The following is a 23,089-nucleotide window of genomic DNA, read 5'->3' as shown; positions in this document are numbered from 1 at the left end:
CTTTGCTCTTTCTTTACCTAGAGCTCGCCACAGTGGTTCAATCTGCACAACACCAGAGGCCATCGAAATCGATGTGTTCTTCAAGAAGAGATCATAGTTTGCTGTGAGTAGCACTAGAATGTCTGTATCTGGTGAGAAGAACATCAACCGTGCATCAGCTGGGTTTCGGTGTGATGTCAGCACAGCCTGGTGGATCAGCAGCCTGTCTGCTTCTTCGTGGTTATTTTCTTCAAAGAGTAGGTCTTTGTTGCTCCTATTGTTCCCAGAAGCTGACGTGATGATCAGCTTGGAGGATCCCCTGTTGTATTCTAGAATTTTGGCTGCAAGATAGTCAGTCAGATCGGCCTTCATCTGGTCATGAGAGAGGAACCTGCTCAGTGGGATGTGTTTGATGTTGGTGTCATCTCTGACTTGGTACTGGATAGCTTTTCCTTGTCTTCGTTTATCTCTGGTTGCACTCTTCAGAGAATCTGTCCTGTATGTGTCGAACACAAGGATGATTTCATCATAATCTCTTGTTAGTCACATCAGTCTGTCATTGAAGCAGCCACTCAGATCCTTGACTGTCACTACAGTGGCTGTTATTTTGCTCAGTCTCTGCACAAGCACCATGCCGTCCACCAGTGCTATCTTTCGACTTGGCTGATCAGTAGATGTGGTGTCTGTGAATCCTGTATCCATTGCATCTTGGTGGGTAGTACTTCCAGCTTGAGGCAGCTGATGGTTTTCATGGGGCACATCTTCTCTTGTCAGCTTCTCAAGGAGATTGATTAACTTGGACTTGTCATGGCATGGCAGGATTGTTCCATTAGAAGAACGAACAGTGCCCTTGGTGTTAGAGTAAATTCATAGTTTCCTATGGCCTCTTTCTGGTTGATGTCTCGGTTTGACCTGGCAATTACCATCAGCCTTGCAAACAGGTCCTTGGTCTCCTTCAGATCCACAGTATTTTCTCTGAGTTTCACTGTAATCTTCTTGTTCCCAGACAGGAACATCTTATTGTTCACTTTCTTCACAGGGGGCCAGAGGCTTACATCTCCATTGATCCGCTCTGACACGTAGTCTTCCTACAACTTCTGGCCAGTGACATCAGCATTCAAGATCTGTGGTACATACTCATCTGGGATGTAGGCAAGTGTGATTACATTGTACAGCTTGTCACTTTCAGTGGTAAAGGGGTTTCCATGAGTGAGTACGGCTGCCTTGATCTTGTCGATTGTACCATGTACCCTCTTGACTGCACTTGGCCCAAGCTCACGGTGCTCTGTGGTTGTGTCAGCTTCCATGTCAAATTGACTCTTGAACTCTTTCGAAAGACGTGAAAGTTCTGGTGTGACCATGAAAAATCTTTGTCTGACATTGGCATTGTTAGAGATTCCAATAATCCCAGAGCGAATCTTCATCAGCTTGTTCAGATGTTCGCATGCGTGGTCTGCCCCAACAGACACAAAGGGAATGACACTCTTGGTGACAGATATATTACCTGCTTGTAGTTCCTACCAGGTCTGAGGGTGATTGGTCCTCAAGTCATGAATGTCTGCGATGTATCTTGGCCAGAGTCTCTTGTACTTGATGCGATCCATGGCAAAGAACAGCTTGCTCAGTGCTTCTCCAGCCTGCAATGCAGATGGAGTTCAAGGTCAGCATTGTCACGGCCCAAACTGTGTCCCTGTTTGTTCCGCTTTGTGTGTGTGGAGGGGGTGTGGTCTCCCTTGCAGGCAGCAGCCTGATTGCTCTCACCTGGCCGTCCGACTCAGCTGTCCCAGATCAATCTAATCAGGACACAGCTTATCTACTCCAGTCTCCCAGCAACTCACCGCTAGATTGTTTTCTACACCAGTGGTATTACATCCTCCTGGCTGCCCATTCAGTTATCCTGTCTGCGTGTTATTCTGTACTTTTTGTAATTAGTTTCTCCTTGTGTTTCCAGTGCAATCCCTCTGCCATCGTCCACCAGAGCTTCCAGCCAACCTGCCTGCTTCTTCCTGCATCATACCTGCCTGCCTTGTTATCAGTCCAGCCTGAACTGCCTACCTCCACTCCGGACCTCCATAGTCACCAAACCTGCCTGAGTCTCCGAAACAATAAACCATTTAAACATCTTCGGTCATTACCTGTGCATGCATGTTACCCAGCACAACATGGACGCTAAACTGGATCAAATTGGCAGCCGGATGGAAGAAAATCTAAAAGGAGTACGTGAAGAAATGGGACAACTGAGAGAATATATGGACAAACACGGAGAAGATATGAAGCAAGGGCTTGATAGCTTCAGAGAGGAAACAAATAGAAAATTTGAGACCGCTGAGGCGGAGATGCGGGCCCAAAAGAAGGATATGGAGATCCTTGAAGAGCGTACGGCTGGGTTCGAGGAGTGGAGTACCGACGTCCAGGACATTATTACGGCCTCTCTTGAAAAACAAACCAAGCTCCAAGATAAGCTGTCCGACATAGAAGGGAGGTCGAGAAGAAATAATATACGAATCTGGGGGTTGAAGGAGGGAATAGAGGGAGACTCGGTCTCCGAGTACGTCGACAGGTTAATTCACAAGGAGCTGGGAATGTCGGAAGATATTAAGTTGGAGATTCAAACGGCGCACAGGGCACCTGCTTCAAAACCACAACCAGACAAACCCCCAAGAGCCATTATTGTCAACTTCTTGAGGTTTGAGGTCGAGGAGAACGTCATTAAGACGGCCTGGAGAACGGCGATGGAAGTGAAGGGACGGAGAGTGACATTCGACCACGATTATTCTTCTGAGGTGGCGGTTAAACGTCGGAAATATGCGGGGCTCTAGAGAATTCTCAAAGATAAAGGGATTCGTTTTCAACCTTCAATGGACACACTGAGGGTTTACTGGAACGAAGGAACGATAGTGTATAAGAGTGCTCAGGATGCAGCGAGGGCGATGCGGAAGAGAGGCTGGCAGGTGCCGGACCCGGGAGTAGAGAGACCTACGCTGCTGCAGAGACTGGAGGCAGCACGCAAGTGGACCAGACTTCGGAGACGAGAGCGGGGAGACAACAATGAGATGGGAGTGAGGGAAGACCGGCACCGTATCGAGGGTGTTGATGAGTAGTCTATGAGGGAACAAGATACGGCGTTGAAAAGACAGAAGGATGAGAGGTGACGGACCACGGCGATCAGAAAAAGACAGCACAGACACAAACAGATTTAACCAAATTATTTATAAATGCTATAGCCTTTTATTTTGTGCCACTTTGAAACACTGCAGTGGGTGAGTAAGTAAGATTGTTATTTGTTTTTATAAAAGGAACCTGTATGGACATGTATGCAGGCTGGGGAATTATTTATCTATAACATTTTACGATTTGATTCGTACGGAGCCCCTAAAGGGACATGAAAAAAAAAAAAACAGAGAGAGAAAAAAAAAATCAGGATAACGGGTTAGTATCTCGTGCGCACGAGATACTAGGCTTGTTTGAGACAAGCGAGACCTGCGCAGACCTGCGCAATTTCGATCAACGTCTTGCTAGTGCGTTGCATGATGGTTAGTCATTTTGTCCGACTTGCTCTGGAGGCTCGCTCACATGAGACGTTGAAATCTCGCGGGACAAAGACGCCCGCAGCCTTGAGAGCGAGGCGAGGCGAGGCGCCGCAGTTCCTCTCCACGGGCTGCGGAAGCAAAATGCTTGATGGGAAACGACTAGCTGGTATCTCGAGCTGAGCGCTCATTGGTGGTTTTTACCACGTGCTGCTGATGAAACTCTCCAATTGGCTCGGCAAAAGTTTGTTGTTGTTTTGTGTCAGTTTTACCGCACTTCCATTCACATTTTTCATCATTGTTCCACAATGTTTATCATCATGAAATTAATATCTATATATTGTATACTATACTTGCACTGCTTACCGTTTTCATACTTTATATATCTTAGCATATTCATACACACGGTTCATACTGCTCACAGGCTGCTGTGTATATTCATACCCCTCACTGTTTATTCATCATTCAATTCATTCTATATTTTATTCTGTAGATTGTGTATATTACTTTTCACTTTACTGCTTGTTGCATTCCTGGTTAGAAGCTAAACTGCATTTCGTTATCTCAGTACCTGTAATATGTGCAATAACAATCAAGTTTAATCTAATCTTGAACAGGAACAAATGTATTTACTTAGTACATATCTGACATTAACGATTAAACACATGTGTGCATTCTTTATAAATGCAAACCGAGTCAAGCCGACTCCGGAGGTGGCGGTATGCACCTTAAAGTTGTTTGCAATCTGCCAAAAAACCGAGAGAAGAAGAAGGCGAAGAAGAAGAAGGCGAAGAAGAAGAAGGCGAAGAAGAAGGCGAAGAAGAAGAAGAAGAAGAAGCCGACTCGGAGCTGTCCGACTTCAGGCGAGCTTTTTGAGACCTCTCCCGGCTGCGATCGGCTATTCTCGTCTACTTTCGAGGCGAGCCGCAACGCGTCTCAAACAAGCCTAATAACCCGTTATCCTGACTTTTTTTGGGGGAGAAAGTTACCGGTGCGCCAAGGAGGAAGTGAAGCGCACAGGACACAACCATTTCATTGCAGACTGTTATGTTTACGTGGGGAAATGACAGTGCATTATTTGAGATATATTTCGTACTCAGACTTCACTTTAAGGACATTTCGGCCAGGGGTGTGTGGTCACTCCAGGAGGCAGCGGGACGTGTAACTCAGAGAAGAGCAGCACCAGCGCTCAAAGAGCTTTTACGCACCGCCTTATGTGTTTACCTTCATTGAACAGCTATAAAGAGTGACCACAGGCCGTTTTAACCACACACACCTCTACACACACACCGAACTGCCCGATTACTCCCCCTTTTATTAGTTTTATGGAGGAGATCGCCGGTCATCAGGACGCATGATGGGCAGACTGGGACTAAAAATCAGCTCGGGAATCTCACCCTGCCCAGCCGACGTAAACTGTCAACGGGGTGGGGGGACAGTCCGCCACTGGCTCTGTGTGTGTGATCTGAGTGTTTCTTTCCCTATAAAAAGCTCGCGGGGGAAGCAGGTACTCTGCGAGTCACGGACATTAATTCATAGATCAAAGCAGACTGGTTTACAAACTCTCCTGTTTTGCCAATCCGGTGCTTAAACCAATAGCTCTACACCCCTGGTCGAAATGTCCATAAAATTAAGTCTGACTTCAAAATATAGTCTATCTCAAATAATGTATGCTCTGTCATTTCCCCACGTAAACATAACAGTCTGCAATGAAATGGTTGTCTAAAGTGTGTTCCACTTCCTCCTTGGTGCATCGGTAACTTTCTCAAAAAAAATAAAGTCGGGAAAACTCCATTTTTTTTTTCCATGTCCGTTTAGGGGCTCCGTAGATTCGGACTAATTTAAAGAAGTGCTAATTCACTAGAAACATAGAATCACCTCCATCGCCAATACAGAGACCAAGGGTTTAAAGACTATATCAAATATGTTCACAAAGTTCCGGCCGGGAGCTCCGGAGTTTAAACCACACGCTGGACAATTATAGTGAGCTTGGGAGATCAGCCACAGGAGAGATCTCCGCCACTAGGGGGGGCCCTCTCACTAGGAGAGGCCTTACCTTCCACCCACCAGCGGGGGAAAGGGGGATATTTTTAAAACCCCCAAAAACCTTGGAAGACCAAGTTCTGATGTTTAATTTGTATTTGTTTAGCTTAGCGGTTGCTGCTACTATATATATTGTTTTTTGTGACATGGAGGGAACGAAAAGATGCTTTGAAGGGAAATATAATGCAACGTAGGGGAATCCAAATGGTGTCGTTAAATGTCAATGGTTTGAACAATCCGATTAAAAGGGGGAAAGTATTAACCGAATTTAGAAAGGAAGAGATGCAGGTTATCTTATTGCAAGAAACTCACTTATTAGTACAAGAACATGAAAAACTGAAAAGGTATGGATATAACAACACATTTTATAGTTCATTTAAGCAAGGTAGGAGAGGGGTGGCTACACTAATTGGGAACTCAGTAAAATTTGAAATAAACAAAGAAATATATGACAGAGAGGGGAGGTATGTGGTGATCAAGGGGAAAATGGAAGGACAAATGGTTACACTAATTAATGTTTACGCCCCACCGGACAGCGATAAGACTTTTTTTAAGGAATTGTTGGATATCATAGCTGTGGAAATGGAAGGAATCCTGATTTGCGGGGGGACTTCAATGTGGTACTAAACTATGATTTGGATACAACAAGTACAAGGAAGGCTAGGACGCACATTGTCAGATACATGAACATGCAACCTAGGGAACTAGGAATCACAGATATATGGACAGATATACACACACTAGATAGAGACTACACACACTACTCACACCCCCACTCAGTCTATTCTAGGATAGATTACTTTTTTATGTCAAAGGGAGATAAATATAGGGTAGAAGACTGTAGAATACAGTAGGTGTTACAGACCTGTCTGACCATAGTGCAATATATCTAACATTGAATCTAAATGATAGGAGGAAGAACACCGTCTGGAGATTGAATGTGGGTCTATTAAACAATAAGGGGTTAGTGGAAGAAATAAAGAGAGAGATAATCAGATATAAGGAGGAAAATGATAACGGGGAAGTAGCCCCAACTATTCTGGGGGATGCACTAAAGGCAGTATTAAGGGGGAAACTAATAGCACAAGCAGCACACCTTAAAAGAACCAGACTGGAACTCTATCAAAATGTAACTGGGCAACTAAAAGAATTAGAGAGGCAACATAAAAATACAAATGACCCAGAGACACTTAGGAAGGTTAAGGACATTAGAGGGAAGATAGAAAATATATTATTAATAGAGGTGGAGAAGAAAGCTAGGTTTGTAAAGCAGGCATATTATGAAGGGGGGCCCAAAGCAAATAAATGATTGGCTAGAAAGATAAGGACACAACAAACATTAAACACTATACATAAGATTAGGAATCTTAAAACCAATGAGTTACTAAGAGAGCCGGAGGAAATAGAGAGAGCATTTGAGGATTATTATAGGACACTATACGCACAACCAACTGCAGCAGAGGAAGAGAGTATGAGGGCATTTTTAGAGGGGCTGGCCCTACCATCGATAGGAGAAGAACAGAATAGGTTGTTGAACTCAGATATTACAGAAAAAGAGATGGGGGATGCAATTAGTAGAATGAAAAATAGTAAGTCACCAGGCAGTGACGGGCTGCCATCCGAATTGTATAAGATATTCAAATCGGAATTAAGCCCCTTACTGTTGGCATCATTTAAATATACTATGAAAGAGAACAAAACTCCCCCGTCATGGAAAGAGGCTATCATTACTACAATTCCCAAGGAAGGCAAGGATAAAGAATTATGTAGTAGCTTTAGACCAATATCCATACTTAATGTAGACTACAAGATGTATACGTCCATAATTTCGAAAAGATTTGAGACATTCATGCCCGACATTATAGATGAGGACCAGACTGGTTTTATTAGAGGGAGACAGACACAAGATAATATAAGGAAAACAATTCATATAGTGGAGGAGGCCCAAAGGAGGGGAGAAAGTGCAATTTTAGTGAGTATAGATGCAGAAAAAGCTTTTGATAGTGTGAACTGGGTCTATTTGTATAATGTCTTAGAAAAGTTTGGATTTAATGAAAAGTCAATCAAATGTATAAAATCATTGTATCATGAACCAACAGCTAGAGTGAAAGTGAACGGTAGTCTGACGGATCGGATTAAATTAGAGAGGTCGACAAGACAGGGCTGCTGTCTCTCCCCAACACTTTTTGATATCTTCATCGAACCATTGGCCCAAGCAATTAGACAGAACCAGAATATAAAGGGGGTTGAGGCAGGAGGTTTAGAACACAAATTGGGACTATTTGCGGACGACTTGATAGCATACATGATAGAGTAGTAGAGTAGGCTATGCATGATTTTAGTTCGTATTAAAATCGGAAGGGAAGTGGATTGTGATGAACTTACATAATTACATTTTTTTCGGCAAAGTGCATCTTTAGAAATTGTATTTGTTAATGTTTTAAAACTGTTTGTTTAATTAGTATCTCATTAACACATATGTTATGTATGTGAAAAACAGTTTATGTTATGTTTCATTCGGAATTACACCCTAACAGCACTGCTTTCACAACCATTTATAAACACTTTGATAACCTTTCAACAACAAGGATTTTAGACTAAAGCCCAGCCGCTCTGTACCCAATCTCAGTTTGAGGACACTTAAATGCAGTTGAAGAAGAGTTCATTCTGTGTTTGGTATAAACGTAGTGGTGATGTGCAAGTCTTCCCCTCTGCTGGGCTGCAACTCAGTTTCTCTCTTCTGATTCACGGCAAAGTCAGGATCAGGTTGGCACAAATGATGGAAACGCTAAGAAAATGGGAGAAAAAGCCAGAAATACTTTGAGACAATTTTTTTTAGATTGTTGCATATGTTTGTTGCATTGTGGCAGTGGTAATACAGCATTCATGCAATAATCAATATCACTTATGCGCGTTACTGTAACGCAACCACTTTACGCGGTAACGAAAATCGTTACTAGTTACCTATTCCCATTAAGTAACGCCGTTATAGTTACTGTGATTTAAATGGGTGCGTTAATTACTGCGTTACATTATTTGATGGAACTGAACCGAATCTCCCTGCGGATAATTTACAGGCGAATACAGCGATGTTCTCTCACAGCACCATGGAAAAGTGAAATTAAGCAGAGAGGAGTGATGATTGGTTAACGCGGGGTAACTTTCAGCGTAAGCCAATCAGAGACAGAGTTGGGCGGGTCTTGCCTTATGGGGAAAATACACACACACGAACACTTGCTAATACTATTGCTAACATACACACGCACACGCACACGCACACACACACACACACAATGGCACATGCAAGTATCAGTGAGAGCAGCAGCACATTTGCAACTTGGAAATATAACCACTATTTTTCAATTTGTGGGGATAAAGGACGCAAAACATCTTACGGTAAAATGTAAACTGTGTGCGGGACCGAAAGCATTGTCCGCATCGAAAAACAGCAATGCCAATCTCCTGAAGCACCTAAGTAATGGACATGGGGCTATAAAACTAGTCGCAAAAGACCCCACCGTCTCAACCACCGGCAGTGGCCCAGATGGAGCAACACCATCTAAACAGCCTAAAAACGATTTTTTAAAATCGCCACATGTCACCCAGAGTCAACTAAATAGATTGATGGCCAGGTATGTCGTTGAGGACATGCTGCCCATCGCAACGGTCGAGTCTGTTGCCTTCAGAGAACTAGTCAGCAAAAAACAACACAAAAACTTGTATTTGTATTGTTATTATTTTTCAAGTAACGTAAATAACCCGTTACTAGTTACTTTTATAATTCAGTAACTAATAAAGTAACTAGTTACTTTTGAGAGCAGTAACTATAAATAATAGTTACTTTTTAAAAGTAACTTGCCCAACACTACAGCAAGGATAATGTAGTTATATCAGTGGCGAGCCATCAGGGCCCTCTAGGCCCTCTGTGAGGGCCTAAGATATTCTACAAAATCATATTTAAAAACATTAAAAAAGATTAAAAACATTTTTAAAATATATTTTTTTAGTTATGTTTTTCATTAGTTTTACCAAAATAACTTCATTTAATGGTATTTAAAATAACATTTCCAAAGAAATAAATCCTTCGAATCTGCATATTCAGTTTCTGTTTGAATGTGAAGGGTTAAATGAAAGAAGCTCGTCTCTGCGAGTTACTGTGAAGAGGATGGGCGGTCCAGCTATGAATTCACAGAGGGCCCAGCTATAGTAACTGAACGAGAGAGTAATGTCAAATGACATTACAATTGACCAATCATATCTTCCCTCTAAATGGGTGGGTGTTATTATCGCGGACTTTCTGACAAGTTCCGCCAGCTGTGAAACTTTTCTTGTTTCCATAGCAACAACAACAACTTCCTGTCAACAGCGTTAACTCGCCTTCAAAATAAAAGCATGCCAAATTCCACTTAAGACATACAACTGCAACGAAAGTAACAAACGCAATGCAATATCTTTTTCAATTTCAAAGAACACAAATAGGGTTATTTACAGGTGTTGTATTGTGTGGTAGAGGGTCGCTTTCATTGATGCGTATTGCACCCCGGGCCGTTGTTTTGATATTCCGCTGAAGTATACGCTGTAACGTAATAACTCAAGGGAAGGCGTGGGGGTCAGGGGGCCTAGGTATAAAAGTCACGGCTCGCCACTGAGTTATATACTGTGTAAATCGGCATTATACTTTGATTTATAGACCTCAACATGTCACACTTCTAAAAGGCCTTTACTCTAAATTAATTGTAATAATGAAAAACACAATAATCCTGAAACTGAAACCTATTTAATAAATAAGATCCGAGACGTGAGTTATCGGTTATTTTGCTTTTAATTGGCCCATAATGAATATATCCAATGTAAGACATATAGGCCGTGATTATTCTTGAATTGTTATCATTTATACAGTTTTCCCACCTGACTGAGGCTCCCAGTCCCCATTGCTAGTTTAAACAGCGCCCACCCCGGCACGAGCAGGATTGAGGAGAAGGCGAGGACCCAGCCCAACACGTAGGCCCAGGTAGGGTACACGTACCAGCGGTTATAGGTCAGAGGCTGGTACTCCACTAGAGAACAAATGAAAGTGCCCTGAGAAAAAAGGAGAGATTCAGAAGTTGTCTAGACATTTAATCTAGCAAAAAGGCTACAATAACATGCTGGGACATATTCAGCTGACTAAGGTACTTCTACTATACTTGAGTATTTCCATTTACTCTACTGGTGCTTTTTTTAGTAAATGTATTATTTGTTCTTTATACTTCTTTATTTGTTTACACTGACGGATAACTTTGAATGCACGACTTTTAGTTTAAAAAGAGTATTTCTACACTGTAATGATCTGAGTACTTCGTTTAGCCTCTGTGTACTAGAGAATAGACCAAGGCTGTGTGAAAATACATTATTCATACTGTATGTACATTGAAAGTGACTCACCAGTGAGACCAGCGGTGTGAGGTAGAGCCAGCAGAATTTAAAGAACGGGTTGGCTTGCATGCCTGTCATGTCCTTTATGATGCCATACAACCGATCAGCCCCTTTATAGATGAAGATTTAAGAGGATATGATTAGTGGATCAGGCTAGATGTTTGTGGATTATTTGATGTCATTTAGGTTGTAGTTTCTGCCTCTGCTGATTTAAATTGTATCTCGTTTCATCTCTCCAGTTTCCCAACTGTATAGGTCAAACATAAATACCTTCAGTGCCAATTGAAACAGAATACCTACCAAATACCCATGCCAGTGCCAGGGTTTCAAAAACACACAGGAAGAGGATGCAGGCGCCATTACAAGCGTAGTAGTCAAACATCTGGAACACATACATTCCTCCCTGGAAACAACAGTAAAGATATTTACTTAACATAGGTTTGTTCATTTGACTTATTATGATAAAATCAGGTGCATGGAAGCCTACAATATAAAAGTTTTATGAATTAAAAGGACATAAACTGAAAACATCTTGTGAAAATAAAATGAAAATATGGTATACAAATCGTATTTGGCAGCAATATTCTGCCATAGTGGATTGGTAAATATGTAACGTATGTATATAACACTAAACCCTGACCTCAGTGATCATGACGAGCTGACAGAAGAAGCATGTGAGGCAGAAGAGGAGGAGGAAGCGTTCCCGCCGGCCTGCCCTGCGCATCACTGAGGGAAACATGTCTATGATGGACGTCATCACCACCTCCATTGAAACAAACTGAAGGGAGAAAACACGAGACAGAATTATTACATCTCAATATGTGAACGTGTTCTTCCTCAAAGAGTTCATGAAGAGGCCATCTCACTTGTGTGTCCAGACCCAGGAGGATGAGCATGACAAAGAAACAGATGGACCACAGTTGGGGCAGAGGCATCATGGCTACAGCCTGAGGGTACGCAATGAACGCCAAGCCGGGACCTGGAACACAACAAGACTCGTCACTGGCTATTATCTGCCTTTGTTGCTCAAACGATTCAGCATTATAACTTTGTAAAGCAAAAGTGCATCCAATGGCAAGTGGGTTTTCATTATTTGAGTAACAAATGAATAACAGTGTCCTGGAGGGTACTGGGGACGTTACTGGAAATCAGGAAGGGGTATAGAAGAAAGAGTAAATCTCTTCACATGCGTGTTTCAGTACAGACTGAATGTAGATTGTGTGGAAAATAATCTTTGAAATCGATAAGGCCAAGGTGACTGCTCTATTGTCGTGATCATTTATGTGTTTTTAACGAGGAGGAAGAGTGGAATGTAGGAATGAAGAAATAACAAAAAAGAGCCATTCAAAAAGTTGTATTAACACAGGTGGCTGTGTAGTGGAAAATACATGATTTAAGTAACACATTAAAATACAACTTTCTTGATCTCTAAAAAGAGGGACCTGGGAAAATAACAGGGAATCATGAAGGGGTTTAAAGGAAGTACAGCCATCTAATGTCATTCACTACTTCAAGCTACAGCGGACAAAATGCGATAAGCTTCTGATGTTGGCGCAGTCAGATTTTTTATTTGTACTGTAAATATTTGGGCTGTGAAGAGAAGGGACATGTGAGTAGAGCAACATGAGCTCATTCAGAGCCTGACCCTTACCCCAGTGAGTGACAATGTGTGTGTGTATGAGGTGCCATGAACACTCAGGCGTTGGGCTGATTGTTAATGTCATGTCTATGGTTGCCCTGAAGATGTCAGCAAATGTTTAATTTATTATGGACTAGAGGTGTGTTGTTCAGGACTTTTAATTTAGTAAAAGTACTAATTAAATAATTCAAAAATACTCCCTTAGGAAAACTCCTCTTACCAATATCGTAGTTGACAAGTAAAAAAGTAACAGTACTCGTTCGGCAGTGAAATGTCCCGAGATACTTTATATTGACTTGAATATATTCTAAAACTAAATTCTCATGCAGTTTGTGTTTGGATTTCTCTTTTTTGTTGTGAAAATATTGTAGAATTTGACCTCTTTAGCCCTAAACAGTTCCTTTTAGATAACCCATGTGGAAAATGTAGGAAGAAAAACATCTTTGGTTGAACTGCTGTCAACTAATTCACTTTTGACTCGTGATGATGGACTAATTTTGGTGGCATCTGAAGCCAAACGTATTGCTCTATTTTACGTTTTGTTGGAGGAGCCTGAGGATTGTATTGCCAACAACAATGCTGTAACTATTGTGCATATGACAAATAAACCATTTGAATCCATTGAATCTATATCGATAAGCCATAACGGCAGGTGTGTTTTTAGACCTCCTTTCCCAGAGATACGGACAGAGTGTGCTGCTCATGATTTTCCCGGGGTTTTCACCACAGACACACAGAAGGTAGTACTCTAAATACAAACGCTTTAATCAGTCGGCTTGATCAGCCGTGTGTTACTTAAAGGTGACCTATCATGCAAAATGCACTTGTATACGTCTGTTATACATGAATATGTGTCCCCGGTGTTCCAGGGAACTCACCAAGTGTCAGAAAACACAACCCTCTCTATTTTCCTTCATACCCAAATCTGTTAAAAAGGGTCTGCAACGGATCTGATACAGACTGATCCAGATTTGAACACTTCTATGACGTCACAAAAGTGGCGCTACGGCTATTGGGCCAACTCCACCAATCAGGAGGAGACAGCCACGGACATTGCAGTTCGAAAGCGGTGGAGACGCTGTAGTAAATATGCCAGGCCTGTAGATGGTGCTGTTCTCGCAGAATCAGCCCATGCAAAGACGGTGTTAAATTGAGCGAAATGAGAAATGGCTAAAATGCATGATCTGTTTGGCCACTTTCATACAGATCATACACTAATGCCCTCAATTGGTCTCTGTGTGTCATTCAAGCTCGGGAGGGTGTGTATGTGTGGCGCGAGCGAGCAAGAGAGAAAGCGCGTGCACCGGTTACGTGTATTGTTGTTCTTAGCATCTGGTGCTAGCTAGCTGCGCTAACGGATATAATGAGCTGTCAACAAGGTGGAGGAGAGTCCTCTCCTGTCAGATTGAGATACTGATAACTACAGCTCAGAGGCCTGTACTACGAAGCTGGATTTTCCTAACCTGGATATGTTTGAGTTAGCCGGTTGGCCTAATCCAAAACATACGCGCTGTCACTAAGCTGTACTACGACGCTGGTTATCAAGTGGATCGCTCAAACCAACCTTTCACATGAAAGGGGTGGTATTTGGAGCATTCGACCAATCACAAACTTGGAGAAGCGTACTGACAGCGCAGCGTCATACTTCCTGAATGAAAAGTCAACTATAATATTAGACATATGAAGAAGTTAAACTTTAAACATCCATGACTTAAACACTTTATCCGGGATCAAAGCCACATAGCTGCACATGCAAAGTGAATACAGCTGGTAACAGAACAAGTGTTTGAATGCGTACATTAACAGGTTTATGACATCACTGCCCCGTCTAAGACACGATCTTTAATTACATTTGACTCGAGTGCTTCGTCAACTTAATGTGTTGCTTAAAATAATACTTCTTCATGCAGAATGTGACACTGTGAGTGTTGCACGGCCAGATACGGCTCAGCTGACTCAGATAAGGAAATATATGATACATTATGATGTGATATGCCGCGGACTGTACTTAATGTTACTTTGATTCGGTTACTTATGTTGTGGCAGATATTTAAGTAAGCTTTCTTAACGCTAATGTTATAATAGTAAGATTGCTCTGAAGATGGGAGGTGATATTCTATTAATGTTCACGTTCACACAGTTCGTGATTTTTGCCGGCCGTCTTTCATGCAACGGCAGCTTTTCTGTATTTCCTTTCTCCTGTAATATGACTTAATCGCTTTAAACTCCGCACACTGAGCTCTGATTGGTCAGCAGGCAGTGATTTCACTGAGTTGAGCTCTTAGCCTGCAACCTAACCTGCTCCGGGGCAGGTTAGCGGCACAGCATAAGTTACCATGGAGATCTAGCCTGCTAAAAAGAGAACCAGCTTCGTAGGACCGGAAACCCCGAGTTGTCCCTGAAGTTAGCCAGCTAAGAGAAAATCCAGCTTCGTAGTACAGGCCTCAGGTGAGGTAAAGGACTTTAGAGTGTATAGATAGTTAACTTAGTCTAAGTTCTCTGTGGGTCTCAAACGGTTTGGTCACCATTTATGTAAACACATATTTCCATTTGAAGGGGGAGTGATTAGTAAAATACAGTGTTGGGCAAGTTACTTAAAAAAAGTAACTAGTAATAGTTATAGTTACTGCTCTCAAAAAGTAACTAGTAACTTTATTAGTTACTAAATTATAAAAGTAACTAGTAACACGTTACTTTACTTTAAAAATAATAACAATAAAAATACAAGTTTTTGTGTTGTTCTGTGGCACAGTAAGAGAAAAAAACAACTCCCCACATGTACATTAGTTAGGTGCTTTAGGAGATTGGCATTGATGTTCTCATTCATAACACTCCGTTCGATGTCTCACTATGGGATGCGCCTCAACGCGTATGTAAACAGAAGCATCAATCTCATTACGCCAATCCTGATTGGCTGGTGATCTTGACGTCAGCGTCAGGGAATCCACCCACCCTATAAGTAGCTTGCTCTACGACGCAGGGTCATTCAAACACCTCTTCTCGCTTCAGAGCACATCTGGAATTATCAGTAGCCGGGCTAGCTTAACGGTCCACAGACTGAACCCAAAGCTAACATTCGGTCGACGGGCGCTTGCCGGTTTACTTTTTTGCTTTGCAAGAAGACTGAACAATATTAACACACCAGTTAATATTGTAATCTGCCTCGCCGTTTCTTTCTTTCAAAATTACGGTAAGGTTTGATTTTTTCTTCAAGCAAGTAACATACCTGTTGCTAGCTTTTCTTCCCTCCACACCGACACCACGGTAGCGAGGACGTTCTCTTTTCTCTCTCACACCAGAGGAGACGGAGGTAAAAACAAAAGGTATTACCACACCAGTTAATATTTTTTAAAGAATAAAATCTACACCGTCGCTTTTTCCTTTCGGATTAACGACAAGGTTGTTTTTTTCTTCTCAGTAACGTACCTGTTACTAGCGTGTCCTCTCCACGCCGAGACCCCGGCGAACAAAGATGGACCCTTCTCTCCCTCACACCAGAGGAGTCAGGGACTCGGAGGCTCGGCTATGCGGCTGCGGGTTTAAGATCTCAGGCACAGACTCACACCAGGTCTGCTCGTCCTGCCTCGGGCTGGAACACGGCCAGGAGGCTATCGATAACCCCGGCTCGTGCGGACATTGTGCCCGCTTCACCATTAAGAGCCTCCGCCGACGACTAGCACGCCAAGCTAGCTTGTCGGGACAGGACCCCCTCATGTCCGCTGATTCGCCGGCCGGCAATCAAGACATTGTGGTGTCCGCCGCAGAAATTGAGCCCCGCGCTGTGTCAGGCTGGGGCTCAATAACAGCGGCAGCCGCTGAACCAGAGCCTCGCGCCGTGTCAGGCTGGGGTCCGGTGGCAAGAGCCGCGAGAGCGGAGCCCCGCGCTGTGTCAAGCTGGGGCTCCCAATTGGATCTCACCATGGTTCCACCCGCGGAGGATGTCCTGGAGTTGGACTATATGGAGGAAGAAGAGGATGCCTCTGAGTTCCTCCTGTCCGACTCGGATGAGCACGAGGATGACATCTTCGTTTCGTCGGCTCAGGCTGCAAAGCCGGGAGCGATGTCCGCTCTCCCGGGCGAAAGCACACCAGCTTCGCCCTGCCTAAGTATGGACTTGCAGGCCGTGTGTAAGCGTGCTGCGTCTAGGCTGGACATCCCATGGCCTGAAGTGGCCAAGAAGACCTCCAGATCTCGCTATGAGAGGGGAAGCAATTGCCCCAAGCAGCGAGGACGAAGAGGCAGCTCCTTCCAGTCTTTCCGGAGATGCTGGACGAGGTGTCGGTCTCATGGAGAGACCGCCCTTTCAGCAACAAGGCCCCAATCCAGGGTGCCTCCTCCCTGGACTGTGATGGTATGGAGAGGCTCGGCCTGCTCCACATGCCGCCCATGGAACCGCTTGTGGCAGCCCACCTCCAACCGAGGCTGGCTTCGACACCGAGCAGGAACCCCACGCTACCGGCAAAGGCAGACCGTTTTCAGTCAGCGATGACGGAACGGGCCTATAAAGCCGCAGCTTTGTCCGCCAGGGCACTCAACGTCTCCTCGCTGCTGACCGCCTACCAGGCGGAGCTCTGCGAAGACTTGTCGAGCAAACCTGAGCCTGCCGTTTGGGACGAGATCGCAGCGATCACGGACATTTGCCTCCTTGTGCAGCGCTGTGCAGTCCAAGCCACGGGCAAAGCACTGGGAATTATGGTGGTACAGGAGAGAGCCAGGTGGCTCAACCTCACGAACCTTTCAGACCGGGAAAAAGAGGATGTTTTGGACATGCCTATTGTTCCCGAGGGCATATTTGCCTCCGCTCTAGCTTCAATGCAGCTGAGATGCGAATCAAAAAAGAAGGAAGACGAGGCTCTCCAGCTCTGTCTCCCCCGAAGGGTCCAGCCGCCACCTTCAACGGTCCCGCGGCAGGCCTTCACTCAAGCTGTCTCACGTCCTGCCCGGTTCAAGATACCGAAGCAGCAAAGACCACAGCCCGTCCCGGGTCCCCGGCCCAGGCATGAGGCGAGGATGAGCTGGCCAAAAAAATCTCCGGTTCCGGCAGCTGCCGCTCAGGCACAGCCGGCCCAGGTTTTCAGCCACCAGGCGAGGAAGAAGAAGCGGACAGCCTCCTCTCCTCTCCTTGACGAGAGAGCTGGAAGTTCCCTGTTCCCCAGCTCCAGAACACATTCCAGTGTTAGATGCTCATGTGTTTTCGGGGTGCCACCATGCCCCCATCTTCCCGCCGCCTCGAGTGATGCCAGAACATCATCCTCAAGTTTGCGCCATAAGGGAAATGGACTTAACATCAAAGACACTGAATACTTGCATCTGCCATTGTTTGTGTGTGTGCTGGTGGTGAGCGTTGCCGTGTGTGTCTGTGTGTGTGTTAGCATTAGCAAGTGTTCGTGTGTGTATTTTCCCGATAAGGCAAGACCCGCCCAACTCTGTCTCTGATTGGCTTACCCTGAAATGTTACCCCGCGTTAACCAATCATCACTCCTCTCTGGTCACTTTCACTTTTCCATGGTACTGTGAGAGGACATCACTGTATTCACCTGTAAATTACATCCGCAGGGAGATTCGGTTCAGTTGGAACACATAATAATGTAACGCAGTAACGCACCCATTTAAATCAAAGTAACTATAACGGCGTTACTGAATGGGAATAGGTAACTAGTAACGCTATTAGTTACCGCAAAAGGTAGTTGCATTACAGTAACGCGTTAGTTTGTAACGCGTTACTCCCAACACTGGTCAAATATGCATGAATAATAATACAAAAAAAGTTAACTAGGTGAAAAAAGGTAAGGTAAACTTTAAAAAGTTGTTGAGAACTAAAACTAGTCTTTGCTGCTGCCTCAAAGAGGAGCAGGGGGGAGACGGGTGAGGCTGGTTCAGGAGCCCAGACACACTATGCCATGCTAACTATAAATGAACCAAAAACAAATACATAAACAAGTTTCAATGTTTTTTCATATTGGATACGGTATGTTTTTGGTTGTGGCCATGGTCTTATGATTTTATGATTATTTAAATGTATACAGTTATGTTTCATATGGGTGTAGTCTCTTTATTTCCCCCTCAAAGTGTACCAGGTGATGCATTTAAGTCCAACATTTTAAAAAATAAATCTTATCGGGGGAGCATGCCCCCGGAACCCCCTAGAGGATTTGAGGTCCACCTCCACTTAAAATATGTTCACATGGATAGGTTCCTAAATAGATTTGCACTTTTTTTTTAAATAGTAAGCCATGTCCATATGTTTATTCTGGGGTAGTAGATTTAAAGTTTAGGGCTATCACTATGGCAGCAACGCTGCAAATATTGACAAATAAATCCAGGAAAATGACACAAAAGAAAACTGGTAGTGGCCTGTTCGGGTGTATAATTCCCAGCCTGACTTATTGTCCCAGTCCGGCCCTGGTGTTAGATAGGTATATGTGCTCAGTTACTTTCCACCATGGTCATGAACTAGCTAGCCTTGCTTGGGAATGTACAGGGTTTGCATCTCCTTCTACTGACAATAACGATCTTTGGGTCAATATAATTATCTAAGCTTCATTCTAAGGCTACAAAAAGGTGCAGGAAGATGAGGTTGAATCTACAGCAGCTTGCCTTACCTGACTCGGCCACTTCTGCAATGGGAACGCCTTGCTCCTGAGCCATGAACCCCAGCACAGAGAAGACTGCAAACCCAGCTACTACACTGGTTCCACTGTTTAGCAGACACAGCCACAGACAGTCTCTGCACAACACAAACATGTGTGAAATAATGGCATGTGATGATCATGTTATCATCTGTCAGAAAGGTTGAGGTCACACATTGACGAATACTAACTTATAGCAGTTGTTGTTGTATTTGTTGTAGCTGCCTAGCACAGTTAAGGTGCCAACCCCCACGCTGTATGAGAAGAAGATCTGAGCCCCAGCCTCCATCCAGACCTGCTCCAGCAACATAACAGTGGGTAAATGTATCCATGAACTCTGCATTGTTACCATATATCATGCATCTCCTACCTGAGGGTCTGCGAGTCGTGAGGGTTCGGGCAAAAGGTAGAAAATGATTCCTTGTTTAGCCCCAGGAAGAGAGAGTCCACGGATCAAAAGAATGACCAACATCACATAGGGGAAGGTGGCAGTGAAATAAACCACCTGGAGAAAAATATCAACATTTGAGGCATTCAAATATATAGCATATACTTTTACTATAGTATTAGGTTGTATATAAATACCTTTCCTGTAGACCTGACCCCTTTCCAGATACAGAAGTAGCATGTGACCCACATTATAATTACGCACAACAGCACCTCCCACCTGATGCTGCCTATCTGTTCAATACCCCCTGAGATAGCCAGCACCCGTCGTCTAGAAGGATAAAAAGATAGGCACAATGTTTTATTGAGACTTTTTAGGGCACACTTTGGCACTTGAATGAACCTAGAGGCTTAGCTTGTTCATATACATACTCCCAGAACTCTGTGGCAGCAGAGGATGTGTTGGTCCGGTTGCTCCATTGAAAGGTTTCATTTTTTGTGGAAAAATCAACACAGTTATCTGAAAAGATAGTAAGAAAGGAAATTATGATTATATTCTCAAGGCAGATGCATAAGTGTCTCTGTGGCTCTAGGATGAGGCTACGGAAGTCTAAAAATTGTTTTAACCAGAGCCTCCATTCTGGTGTGGAGTTTAAAGGGGCCCTATGCTGATCATGCTGATGTTCTGGTATCAGGATTTTATTTTGTGCCTTTATTGTGACATGTTTACTAGCTTATATATTCAATAAGATCTTTATTTTTCTCATACGCTGCATGCACCTCTTTTCACCGTCTGATTGAAAAAACACAAAAAGCATGATGGGGCCTCTTTAAATGGAAAAAAAGACAGGAAGGGGCTAATGAATGATGCCATCTAGTTGCATTATCGGAAATGTATGATTAATTGTTTCTGAAACTTAACGCATATTAGGAGGTAAAAGTCAGTGGTCATTGGTTCCTTTAATTCTTCTTTAAAATAACAAAATAGCACTTCTAAATCACTGGAAGTGTCTTGAGATAATGTGAAAAAGTACGACATGTTCTAAGATAACATCAGTACACAGCACACATGGTACTACTAGTTAACACATGGTACTACTAGTTAATCTTAGATTATCTTGTATCTAAGTATCTCAATCCTTCTCACCTGTGTTCCAATAGTTGTCGCAGCTGGCCCAGGGCACCTGTGAGCTGAAGGAGAACACCAGGTAGAGCAGAGCCCAGGACAGAATGATGATGTAGGTCATGCAGGTGTAGAGGTGGATCAACAGCCCTCCATAGCCAATACCTGCAAGCTCACATTTTGCAGTTATAGATTCTGTTATAAACTAACCATATGAAAAACCCGTCAACCTCGTTTTAATAATTTCCTAAAGCGGTGAATGGTCAGCCTAACGGGAGCCTGACCAAATACAGCCTACTTCTTCAACTGCTTACTGAATCTAAAATAAATGTATCTTAAACTGTATATAAATAGATATATTTTATGTTATTTGTTGTCGTAAACTACACTGTTACAATGCAAACAGTGCAGGTGGTAGTCCTCAGCTCCAAACAAGGGTAAGTTAAATTACATAACTCTCACAGCTAGTTTAGGGCCAACACAAATCCCTAACTCTTTTCATTGAAATAAACATTCAGCAACAGAACTAAAAGATTTCCCACCTCTCATTTAAATATTAATGTTTTTCACAGAGGACATACTGAAAGGTGGTCAATGTTTGTCTACGGAGCTCTGAGGGAAAATTGGCCTTTTATGTTGTGTTTGAACCCTCCTTTTTGTGACTACCAAAATAAAACAGTAAAAGTACCAGCTACTTCTTCCACTTTTTTCAGTGAATATTTAATCTACAAAAAAGTCCCAAATAGCATACCTTCTGCCAGTGGGCACAACTTCCTCCAGCAGGTGATGCCCCCCTCCTGGGTGTACTGGCCTATAGTGGTCTCCAGCAGAAACAGGGGAACTCCACAGGTCACCACAAAAACCAGATATGGCACCAGGAAGGCACCTAAATGTGCAAAGTATACAACAGTTTGCCTTTACTACAGATTATAGTTACAAGTAGTTAGCCTCGTATTTGCTTACCTCCTCCATTTTTGTAGCAGAGGTAGGGAAACCTCCACACGTTGCCCAGGCCGACAATATTTCCCGCCACAGCCAGGAGAAACTCCACCTTACTGCCCCAGTGTCCTCTCTCCTCCACTTGCTTGTTTTTTGTTGAAATCTTTTTATTCGTCATATCCAAAGTCATTGTGAAAGCTCAGTCTGAACCCAATCGTCCCGTCCCCTTGTGTCCAGGTCTTCTCTGCCTTATATTCACCGATTCTGTATCATGTAATGAGCAACTGCCTGAGAGGTTAATCAGTTCTCAGGAGAAATGTGGATTCACTCAAGGCTGAGAATGATTTTCAATCTCTAAACAAACAACTATAGAGAAGTAATGTTCATAAATGATACCTCAAGTGTATCAACATGTTCTTGTGGTATTAGTCAGGTTCACTATATACTTTTGTGGGATTTTTGTGGGGATTGCAATACTATATACATTTTTGGAAAGGATATTGTATAAGGATTCAGAAAATCCAGGTTTCCATTTGCCCAGGTGTTTATATGGCGGCCATATTGGAATTTCCAAAATGGCCGCCGTAAAATGTAGGTTTTGTAATATCTTGACTTCTAAATAAGCTAGAACATTGATTTGAACTGCTAAACCCACATTTTCAGGATCAAGGAATGTAATGGTGCCAACAATAATCAGGTAGAACTCCCTAAATTGCATGTTAACATAACTTTTATTGAGGACTCAACAGATAATTGACATTAACTGATCAAACTGAGTTTAAAATTGTGAACTTCAGTATCATCATGACATGCACATTTTGTGACCACAGAAAAGAAGCAACCTTCTTCATTAGACATCTAAATGTATTCACATCTATGCATCATCATCACTATCATCATCAACACTTTCATCCATCACGGCATGGGAACCATCGTCGCTCTGGCACTGGCTACTGCACTGACACATATCAGTACAGGCTAAGTCATTAGCTCTGCAGGAAATTCTTCCAGAAGAACAGTTAGATTTACATCGGCATTGGACCATCTCAATGATGGCCTTTCGGGCTGGGAGGACCTCTGTGGTTGCTGGTTTCATGCCAACCGAGTCTCTGGAGTACCTATTATGCAGGGAGTCCAGCTGCGGATCCTGCAGAGCAATGGCTGCCTTTGCCCATACCCTGGTTTGGACATGGACCCTCAAGATATGCTGCTTCAGAGCTCCAAGTGTTGGAGGGAGCTTGTCACTCTCTGCCCTGTGTTTGCAGAAGAGGATTGTCTTTATGTTGATACCCTTGGGTGAGTAGGCTGCACAAAGGAAGCCAGTGTGGACAGCATTCCTTCCGCCACTTCTGCTTCATCCAAAAGCATCTGCAGAGCATTGATAATATCTTCATCTGCTTTTGAATAG

At 43.3% G+C, this 23,089-nt stretch overlaps 1 protein-coding gene across 1 annotated transcript; it reads right to left on the bottom strand.

Moving 5' to 3' along the window:
- Window positions 1-7,186: 7,186 nt before the first annotated feature.
- LOC307036509 (sodium- and chloride-dependent GABA transporter 2-like) lies at window positions 7,187-22,095 on the bottom strand. Its single transcript, XM_079676887.1, has 14 exons — window positions 21,706-22,095; window positions 21,494-21,628; window positions 20,767-20,907; window positions 20,052-20,139; window positions 19,818-19,950; window positions 19,603-19,737; window positions 19,424-19,527; window positions 19,206-19,330; window positions 11,831-11,943; window positions 11,605-11,742; window positions 11,265-11,367; window positions 10,974-11,074; window positions 10,458-10,628; window positions 7,187-8,337 (listed from the first exon to the last, which is right to left on the bottom strand). Exons 1-14 carry the CDS (start codon window positions 21,869-21,871, stop codon window positions 8,212-8,214), a joined length of 1,779 nt encoding a protein of 592 aa, XP_079533013.1. The 5' UTR covers window positions 21,872-22,095; the 3' UTR covers window positions 7,187-8,211.
- Window positions 22,096-23,089: the final 994 nt, after the last annotated feature.

The sequence above is a fragment of the Notothenia rossii genome (genome assembly GCF_949606895.1).
Source record: "Notothenia rossii genome assembly, chromosome: 4".
NCBI lineage: Eukaryota > Metazoa > Chordata > Actinopteri > Perciformes > Nototheniidae > Notothenia > Notothenia rossii.
Note: the sequence above shows the minus strand (reverse complement) of the source record. Positions and strands in the feature narration are given on the sequence as shown.